The sequence below is a fragment of the Geospiza fortis genome, unplaced genomic scaffold, assembly GCF_000277835.1.
Source record: "Geospiza fortis unplaced genomic scaffold, GeoFor_1.0 scaffold313, whole genome shotgun sequence".
Taxonomy (NCBI): Eukaryota; Metazoa; Chordata; class Aves; order Passeriformes; family Thraupidae; genus Geospiza; species Geospiza fortis.
In genome coordinates this window covers 544,480-554,846 of record NW_005054582.1, presented here as the reverse complement: position 1 = coordinate 554,846, position 10,367 = coordinate 544,480, and the positions used below count along the sequence as shown (strand labels likewise).

General features: G+C 51.1%; 1 protein-coding gene across 1 annotated transcript in view; it reads right to left on the bottom strand.

Annotated features, from left to right (window-relative positions):
* Positions 1-10,367, bottom strand: part of DCAF8 (DDB1 and CUL4 associated factor 8) — a 14,800-nt gene that overhangs the window by 2,665 nt on the left and 1,768 nt on the right. Inside the window, exons 4-13 of the mRNA XM_014310769.2 lie at positions 10,299-10,364; positions 9,318-9,458; positions 8,662-8,756; positions 6,587-6,697; positions 5,927-5,999; positions 5,585-5,642; positions 4,563-4,670; positions 3,194-3,324; positions 2,233-2,352; positions 1,119-1,235 (exon numbers count right to left, since the gene is read on the bottom strand). Of these exons, the coding sequence (XP_014166244.1) occupies positions 1,119-1,235; positions 2,233-2,352; positions 3,194-3,324; positions 4,563-4,670; positions 5,585-5,642; positions 5,927-5,999; positions 6,587-6,697; positions 8,662-8,756; positions 9,318-9,458; positions 10,299-10,364 (1,020 nt within the window). The remainder of the gene's footprint in view (positions 1-1,118; positions 1,236-2,232; positions 2,353-3,193; positions 3,325-4,562; positions 4,671-5,584; positions 5,643-5,926; positions 6,000-6,586; positions 6,698-8,661; positions 8,757-9,317; positions 9,459-10,298; positions 10,365-10,367) is intronic.

Sequence of the window (10,367 nt, the reverse complement as noted above, 5' to 3'; positions counted from 1 at the left end):
GGGGCAGAAATGGGGTCAGGAGTGGGGGAGATGGAGCAGAAATGGGGAAATGGAGGCAGAAATGGGGTTAGAAATGGGGCAGAAATGGGGTCAGGAGTGGGGGAAATGGGGCAGAAATGGGGTTAGGAGCAGGGAAATGGGGCAGAAACAGGGCCAGGAATGGGGAAATGGGGCAGAAATGGGGTCAGGAAAGGAGTCAGAAATGGGGAAATGGAGGCAGAAATGGGGTTAGAAATGGGGCAGAAATGGGGTCAGGAGTGGGGGAAATGGTCAGAAACAGGAAAACCGGGGCAGAAATGGGGTCAGGAGGGGGGGAGATGGGGCAGGAATGGGGTCAGGAAGGGGGGAAATGGTCAGAAACAGGAAAACCGGGGCAGAAATGGGGTCAGGAGGGGGGGAGATGGGGCAGGAATGGGGTCAGGAAGGGGGGAAATGGTCAGAAACAGGAAAACCGGGGCAGAAATGGGGTCAGGAGGGGGGGAGATGGGGCAGGAATGGGGTCAGGAAGGGGGGAAATGGTCAGAAACAGGAAAACCGGGGCAGAAATGGGGTCAGGAGGGGGGGAGATGGGGCAGGAATGGGGTCAGGAAGGGGGGAAATGGTCAGAAACAGGAAAACCGGGGCAGAAATGGGGTCAGGAGTGGGGGAGATGGAGCAGAAATGGGGAAATGGAGGCAGAAATGGGGGGGGAAATGGGGCAGAAATGGGGTCAGGAGGGGGGGAAATGGTCAGAAACAGGAAAAACGGGGCAGAAATGGGGTCAGGAGTGGGGGAGATGGGGCAGGAATGGGGGAATGGGGCAGAAATGGGGCAGAAACAGGGTCAGGAATGGGGGAAATGGGGAAAATGGTCAGAAACAGGAAAATAGGGGCAGGAATAGGGTCAGAAATGGGAAAATGGGGGCAGAAACGGGGGAAAGGGTCAGAAATGGGGAAAGGGGCAGAAACAGGGTCAGTAATGGGGAATGGGGTCAGAAATGGGGGAATTGAGGAAAATGGGAAAAGCAGGAAGAAGTGGGAAAAGAGGTGGGAAAAGTGGGGGAAAAGGCAGGGAAAAGTGGGAAAAAGGAGGGAAAAGCTGGAGCAGAGGTGGGGAAGCAGGAGAATGCAGCCGGGTACCCGGTGGTGGCGGCGCTGGCGCAGGTGGTGCATGAGGAACCAGAGCATGTGGCTGTCAAACATGTCCGTGTGGTGCAGGCTGTCCTCGTCCCGCTCCACCTTGTTCTTCTTGATCACCTGCGGGGAGGGAAAGGGTTAAACTCCATGGAAAACCCCGTTCACATTCCATGGAAATCTCGGGTCACATTCCATGGAAAACCTGGGTTATATTCCATGGAAAACCCGGGTCATATTCCATGCGAAACTCGGGGCATATTCCCTGGGAATCCCGGGTCACATTCCATGGGAATCCTGGGTTATACTCCATGGAAAACCTGGGTCATATTCCATGGAAAAAATGGGGTCACATTCTACAGAAATCCTGGGTTATATTCCGTGAAAAACCTGGGTCATATTCCATGGAAAAATGGGGTCACATTCCATAGAAATCCTGGGTCAGATTCCATGGAAAACATGGGTCAGATTCCATGGGAATCCTGGGTCACATTCCATGGGAATCCCCAGGGAAATTTCATGGCAATCCTGGGTCACATTCCATGGGAATCCCGGATCAGATTCCATTGAAAACCTGCGTTATATTCCATGAAAAACCCGGGTCATATTCCATGGGAAACTCGAGGCATATTCCATGGGAATCCCGGGTCACATTCCATGGAAATCCTGGGTTATACTCCATGGAAAACCTGGGTCATATTCCATGGAAAAATGGGGTCACATTCCATAGAAATCCCGGGTCAGATTCCATGGAAAACACGGGTCAGATTCCATGGGAATCCTGGGTCACATTCCATAGGAATCCCGGATCAGATTCCATTGAAAACCTGGGTTATATTCCATGAAAAACCCGGGTCATATTCCATGGGAATCCCGGGTCACATTCCATGGAAATCCTGGGTTATACTCCATGGAAATCCTGGGTCATATTCCATGGAAAAATGGGGTCACATTCCATAGAAATCCCGGGTCAGATTCCATGGAAAACACGGGTCAGATTCCATAGGAATCCCGGGTCACACTCCATGGGAATCCCGGGTCACACTCCATAGGAATCCCGGGTCACACTCCATGGGAATGCCGGGAATATCCCGGGAATTCCCGGGACAGCCCCACGCACCTCCTTGAGGCCGCGCAGCTCCGTGGGCGCCTCGGCCGTGGGTGCCCAGATCTTCACGTCGTGGTCCAGCCCGCTGGTGGCCAGCACGGGCAGGTGGGGGTGAGGCTCCAGGCAGTTCACCTGGGGAAAAAAACGGGAATTTTGGGAAAAATGGGATTGGGAATGGGCAAGGTGAGGGTGCAGCTCCAAGCAGTTCACCTGGGAAAATGGGAAAAATGGGGATTTTGGGATTGGGAATGGGATTGGGAATGGAGGTAAAGCTCCAGGCAGTTCACCTGGAAAAAAAAAAAAATTGGAATTTTGGGGTTGGGAATGCCAATCCTGGGCAGTTCACCGGGAAAAATGGGGGGAAATGGGAAAAATGGGAATTATGGGATTGGGAATGGGGGAGCTGCCCCTCCAGGCAGCTCATCTGGGAAAAAATGGGAAAACGGGAAAAAGGGGATTGGGAATGGGCAAGGTGAGGGAGCAGCTCCAGGCAGCTCACCTGGGAAAAATTGGGGAAAATGGGAAAAATGGGGATTTTGGGATTGGGAATGAGGGAGCTGCCCTTCCAGGCAGTTCACCTGGGAAAAAATGGGGAAAAAGGGGGTGAGAAAATGGGAAAAAAATGGAAAAAAGGGGGAAAAGAGGGAAAAAAGGGGGGGAAAAGGAGGGAAAAAGGGAAAAGGCCCATCCTGTCCATCCCAAAGCAGGAGAGTCAGGAGTTCCCAGCAGAGGAAATTTGGGATGGGGCCATTCCCAGCACAGGCCACTTCCCTTTCCTGCAGGAAACACCTGGAAAAATCCCACAGGATCCCAGGGAATCGGCCAAATTTGGGATCCTGCCCCACCCTCAAAGCTCTGAAAAATGGGAACGGGACCATCCCGCTGCTTTTGGGGTCAGAACAGAGGGAAAAGGGGGTGAAAGCAGGGGGTGGGGTGGGGGAAAAGTGGGAATTTGGGAATTTCGGGGTCTCACCACTCCGCCCTTGTCCCCCTCCATGAACTGCACGATCTGGCAGGAGGATTTTTCCCACAGGAAAATGTGGCCGCAGTCGCTGCCGCTCACCACGAACTCGCTCTTGGGGCCGTAGAAATTCACCCCTTTCACTGGAAAAACGGGGAAAAAACAGGGGAAAATGGGAAAAAATCAGGAAAAATGGGAGGTTGGGGTTGTTTCCAGTGGAATTCCTGGCTGGGAAGCCAAGGAAATGTTTCCCAAAAGGGTTTTTAGGGATCTCCAGGGGGGATTTTTGGGGGGTTTTACGGCTATTTTGGGGTTGCATTTAGGGCTGATTTTGGGGTGTTTTAGGGCTGATTTAGGGTTGATTTTGGGGTTAATTTTGGGGTAATTTGGGGAAGGATTTAGAGTTGATGTTGGGGTATTTTAGGGCTGACTGAGGGCTGATATTGGGGTGGGTTTCGGGTTGATTTTTCAGGGTGTTTCTGGGCTGTTTTAGGGCTGGTTTTGGGGTAATTTCGGGATGATTTGGGGTGATTTGGGGCTGGTTTTGGGATGGATTTGGGGCTGTTTTTAGGGTGGTTTTGGAGCCATTTTTGGGGTGATTTGGGATAGATTTGGGTGTTACCCATGGCATTGTTGCGGTGGCCCTTGTAGCGCCGGCTGGACTGCGCTGTTTTAGGGCTGATTTTGGGATATTTTTGGGGTGATTTGGGGCGGGATTTGGGATGGATTTGGGGCTGTTTTTAGGGTGGTTTTGGCGCCATTTTTGGGGTGATTTGGGATAGATTTGGGGGTTACCCATGGCATTGTTGCGGTGGCCCTTGTAGCGCCGGCTGGACTGCGCTGTTTTAGGGCTGATTTTGGGATATTTTTGGGGTGATTTGGGGCGGGATTTGGGATGGATTTGGGGCTGTTTTTAGGGTGGTTTTGGCGCCATTTTTGGGGTGATTTGGGATAGATTTGGGGGTTACCCATGGCATTGTTGCGGTGGCCCTTGTAGCGCCGGCTGGACTGCGCTGTTTTAGGGCTGATTTTGGGATATTTTTGGGGTGATTTGGAGCTGGATTTGGGATGGATTTGGGGCTGTTTTTAGGGTGGTTTTGGGGCCATTTTTGGGGTGATTTGGGGCGGGATTTGGGATGGATTTGGGGCCATTTTTGGGGTGATTTGGGGCGGGATTTGGGATGGATTTGGGGCCAGTTTTGGGGTGATTTGGGATGGATTTGGGTGTTACCCATAGCGTTGTTGCGGTGGCCCTTGTAGCGCCGGCTGGACTGCGCTGTTTTAGGGCTGATTTTGGGATATTTTTGGGGTGATTTGGGGCGGGATTTGGGATGGATTTGGGGCCAGTTTTGGGGTGATTTGGGATGGATTTGGGTGTTACCCATAGCGTTGTTGCGGTGGCCCTTGTAGCGCCGGCTGTACTGCGCGCCGTCGCTGTGCGAGGAGTCGAACAGGTAAATGTCCTCATCGTTGTACGAGGCCAGCAGCTCTGGAATGGGGACAAACGTGGGGAAATCGGGAAAAACGTGGAAAAATGGGAATAAACAGAGAGAGGAAATTGGGAAAAACCAGGGGGAAATTGGGAAAAAAACAAGGGGGGAATGGGAATAAAGATGAGGGGAAATTGGGATAAAAATAGAGGGGGAAAGAGAATAAATGGGGGGGAAATGGGAATAAACATGAAGGGAAATGGGAATAAACACAGGGAAATTGGGAAAAAAACCGGGGGGGGTGGAATGGGAATAAACATGAGGGGAAATTGGGAAAAACAGAGAGAAATGGGAATAAACATGAGGGGAAATGGGAATAATGGGGGGAAATCAGGAATAAATGGGGGGAAATTGGGAATAAACACCAGGAAATTGGGAATAAACACCAGGGGAAATAATGGGAATAAACAGGGGGAAGATGGGAATAAACACAGGAAATGGGAATAAACAAAGGGAAATTGGGAAAAAAACACAGGGGAAAATGGGAATAAACACAGGAGGAAATGGGAATAAACCGGGGGGGAAATGGGAAAAAAACGGCGTGGGGGGAATGAGGAAAAGCAGCAGAGAAAATGGGAAAAGGGAAAAAATGGGAAAAGGGGAAAAGCATCAGGAAAATGGAAAAAAATTGGAGGAAAATGGGGAAAACAGGAGGAAAATGGGGAAAAACAGGAGGGTCTGGAGCTCAACAGGTTTTTTTAGGGGGGGGAATTATTTTTATTTTGGAAAACATGGAATTTTTGGGGAAAGTCAGTTTTCTGGAGGGAACAGGTGTTTTTTTGAGGATAAAAAGGTGGGGTTTTGGGGAAAAGGGTATTTTTTTGGGAAAATCGATTTTTTTTTGGTGGGAAATGAGGGGTTTTGAGGGAGTGGGACCCCCCCCAGTACTCCCCAAATTCCCACCTGGACTCACCTGAGCCGTCGTGGCTGTAGACCAGGCAGGTGATGTTGGCTTTGGACTCACAGTTCACCTGGAAAAGTGGGAAAAAGTGGGAAAAAATGGGAAAAAATGGGAAGAACCTCAGATCCAGCCCGTTTCCCTGGGAATTCTGAGCATTAAACCCCCAGATGAGGATGCAGGAAGGCAGAAAATTGGGATTGAGGGTCAAAAAAACAACAACAAAAAAAGAAGATTTATGGGAGAGTTTTTTGCCTCTTCCTGAAGGGTTTTCCAGGAAGATTTCCCATGGGAGTGCTCTGGGGTGATCCCAGTGCTCCCAGTCCCTTCCCAGTCCCCTCCCAGTATGCCCAGTACCAGGTGGTGGGGGCAGAACTTCTTCAGGACTCCGTTGTTCTCGTTCTCATCGATTTTCCTCTGATCATAAATCCTGCGGGAATCAGGGGAAAAAAAAAAAAAAAAGGTTGGATTCACTTCAGGGAGGCTTTTTTTTATCCCCAAAATTCCCATTCTGAGATCCCAGGGCTCAAAATTCCATCCTAAAATTCCCTGGGGATTTTTGTGCCAGGATAGGCCCAGATTTGGGGCAGGAATGATGCTGCCATCCCCCAAATTCCATCCTAAAATTCCCTGGGGATTTGGGGCAGGAATGATGTTCCCATAGCCAAAATTCCATCTAAAAATTCCCTGGGGATTTGGGGCAGAAAAAACCATTCCCATGACCCAAATTCCATCCTAAAATTCCCTGGAATTCTGTGCTGGTCCCAGTCCCGGATTTTGGAAGGGAAAACTGCGGATTTGGGATGGGAAATCCCTGGATTTGGGCTCTCCCAGTGCTCCCAGTTTGGCCTCACCTGCCAGACTGGTCCTGGCCCCTGATTTGGGAAGGGAACCAGGCGGATTCAGAAAGGGGCAGGGATGGATTTGGGAAGTCCTGGATTTGGGATGGGAATTGCTGGATTTGGGATGGGAAATCCCTGGATTTTGGCTCTCCCAGTACTCCCAGTTTGGCCCCACCTCACAAACTGGTCACGGCCGCCCACAGCGAACTGGGAGGTGTTGGCAGGGTTGACAAAGATGGTGTAGAGCCCGACCTTCTTCTCCTTCTCCTTCGTCACCACCAATTTCCTGGGGAAAATTCTCGGGATCAGCCAAAATCCCAGCCCAAATCAGGAGTGGGAATTCCCAGGGGAGAAAACCACCAAAATCAGCAGGATTTGGGCAATGAGAGTAGGGAATGATCCTGAGGTTGGGAATTTCCCAAAGAAAAACCCACACTGAGAGAATTCCCAAAGGGAAAATGGGATTTGGGGGAGTTTTTCCCCTAAAAACAGCCGGGATATGTGGGAATTTGGGGCATTCCAGGAGAGAAATATTCAGGGTTGGCTCCACCAAGGCGAAATTCCAAAGGGATCCAGCCCAAAGGACAGGGAGGGGGCTGGGAATTCCCAAGGGAAAATTTGATTTCCCAAAAAAAACCCTGATTTTTCCCCAAACTCCACCTGTTATTTCCCAAATCCTGTCTGTTTCTCCTACCAAATTCCCATTTTTCAAAAAAAAAAAATAAATTCCCATTTTTCTGACAGAATCCCCATTTTCCTGTCCACCATTCCCCCCACTAAAATCCCCGTTATTTCCTCCAAGATCCTAATTTTTCCCCCAAAATCCCCATTTTTTTTCCCAAAACCCCCCCCCCATTAAAAAAAAAAAAAATCACAATTTTTCCAAAAAAATCCCTGAAAACAGCCGGGATTTGAGGGAATTTGGGCCATTCCAGGAGGGAAAATTTGGGGTGGGCTCTGCCAGGGTGAGAATTCCAGAGGGATCCAGCCCAGGGAGGGGGTTGGGATCAGCTCCAGCCACGGATTCCGGAGGGATCAGGGATTAAAGGGCTCGTCCTGGTTATGAAACCCCGGGATTTGGGCTGGATCAGCCTCCGGAATGACAGCCCAGAGGCTTGGAAAAACACAGGGAGACAGGAAAACTGCTTTTCCCTAAAAAAATGCCAGCTTTTCCCACCAAAAATCCTTGTTTTCCCACAAAAAAACCAGCGATTTTCCCCAAAAAACCAACCTGCTTCTCCCCAAAAAATGTTTTCTCACAAAATTACTCTGGTTAAAAATTTTCCCCCCAAAAACTCCATTTTCTAAAAAAATTTCAATTTTCTCCAAATCCTATCTGTGAATTTCACCCTCAGAATTCCCAATTTTCCCCTCAGAATTCATATTTTTCCAGTCACTCACAAGGCAGGCTGGTCCTGCCACAGATCAACAGAATCCTCATTTCCTAACCCAAATCCCTTTTGTTATCCCACAGAATTCCCATTTCACCCACAGAACTCCCACTTTTACCCTCAGAATTCCCAATTCTCCCCTCAGAATTCCCACTTTCCCCTCACTCACGAGCTAGGCCAGTCCTGCCACAGATCAACGGAATCCCCATTTCCCACCTCAAATCCCCTTTTTTTCCCACAGAATTCCCATTTCCCACTCAGTATTCCCGCTTTTCCCCTCAGAATTCCCCCTTTTCCCCTCACTCACGAGCTAGGCCAGTCCTGCCACAGATCAACGGAATCCCCATTTCCCACCTCAAATCCCCTTTTTTTCCCACAGAATTCCCATTTCCCACTCAGTATTCCCGCTTTTCCCCTCAGAATTCCCCCTTTTCCCCTCACTCACGAGCTAGGCCAGTCCTGCCACAGATCAACGGAATCCCCATTTCCCACCTCAAATCCCCTTTTTTTCCCACAGAATTCCCATTTCCCACTCAGTATTCCCGCTTTTCCCCTCAGAATTCCCCCTTTTCCCCTCACTCACGAGCTAGGCCAGTCCTGCCACAGATCAACGGAATCCCCATTTCCCACCTCAAATCCCCTTTTTTTCCCACAGAATTCCCATTTCCCACTCAGTATTCCCGCTTTTCCCCTCAGAATTCCCCCTTTTCCCCTCACTCACGAGCTAGGCCAGTCCTGCCACAGATCAACGGAATCCCCATTTCCCACCTCAAATCCCCTTTTTTTCCCACAGAATTCCCATTTCCCACTCAGTATTCCCGCTTTTCCCCTCAGAATTCCCCCTTTTCCCCTCACTCACGAGGCGGGCCGGTCCTGCCGCAGGTCGATGGTGAAGACCACAGCGTCCTCCCCCGCAGACAGGAACGTGCAGGGCGAGTCCGGCTCCAGCGCCAGCTGGGATTGGGGGGAAAAAAGGGAAAAACCAGTGAGAATAACTCCCAAAATTCCCCCAAAACCAGGAAAATCCACCTGGAAAAACCCCAGGTTTGGGGATTCCCGCCCTGAACTTCAGTGATGTCATCTGGGTGAGGTCATGGGGACAACAGCACAGCCAAGGGTCTGAACTGCACCCAAAAAATGGGAAAATCCCAAAATTCCTGGATTTTAATGGAGCTTAGTGGCTAAACCCACCCCCCTCACCTGTGTGGTGATGTCCCAGGCGATCCCCCAACCATTCCCACTGGGTTCCCCCATTCACAAGCACCCCAAATCCTGGGATTTGGCATTCCCAGGATTTGGCATTCCAAGGATTTGCCATTCCCAGGATCTGCCATTCCTGGGATCCCCCTCACCTTGTGGGAAGCCCCCTTGTGCTGGGCTGGGTGCTGTGACAGCTCTGTCACCTCTGTGGTGACATCCCCTGCTCCCACCATTGCCCCCACCCCATTCCCACTGCGCTCCCCCATTCCCAAGCACCCCAAATCCCGGGATTTGGCAATCCCAAGCCCCCCTCACCTTGTGGGAAGCCCCCTTGTGCTGGGCCACGCGCTTGGTGCTGCGGCAGCACTGGGTGGCCGAGAGCTCGGCCACGCGCACCTGCCCGTCCCGGGCACACATGGCCAGCGTGGAGTCACCGCTGTTGGGCAGGAACTTGGCCTGGAAAACAGGGAAAAAGTGGGAAAAATTGGGAAAAAGGGACAGGAGAATGGTGGGGGGAGAGGGGAAGGAAAGGGGGAATTGCAGAGGAGGTGGGAGGGGGAAGGGATGGGGGGGAATTGGTGGAATTGTTCGGGGAGCTGTCCCAGGTGTTCTGGGAATTGTCACAGTTCTCTTGGGAATCATCCCAAATTCTCCCCTGTGAATCACACCAAAATCTCCCAGGGATCCTCCCAAAATCTCCCAGGTTTGGGGTGTCAGCCTGTGGGATTTGGGAACCTGTTCCCAGATCCTTTCCCAAGCATCCCCTTGCCCAGGTGACATTTTCCTGGGACCCTCTCCCACCCCAAACAGGGACCCTTCGAGATGATGAATTTTAGGGCACATCTGTGGGATTTGGGGCATCAATCTGCAGGATTTGGGTGTCAATCTGTGGGATCTGGGAACCTGTTCCCCGATCCTTTCCCAAGCATTCCCTTTCTCAATTGAGCTGTTCCTGGGACCCTCTCCCACCCCAAACAAGAACCCTTTAGGATGATGAATTTTAGGGCACATCTGTGGGATCTGGGGCATCAATCTGCAGGATTTGGGGCATGAATCTGTGGGATCTGGGGCATCAATCTGCAGGATTTGGGGGTCAATCTGTGGAATTTGGGGACCTGTTCCCAGATCCTTTCCCAAGCATCCCCTCTCCCAACTGAGCTCTTCCTGGGACCCTCTCCCACCCCAAACAGAGCACCTCAACCCGACAAATTTCACAACACATCCGTGAACTTCAGGAAACCCATCCAGCCAACGAATCCCCTTTGTGACTGCACCCCAAAACCCCGCCGTGCCCACCTGGAAGACGTTGCTCTTGTGCCCGCTGTCGAACTGCAGCACGGGCCGGCGCCGCCGCCAGTCCCACAC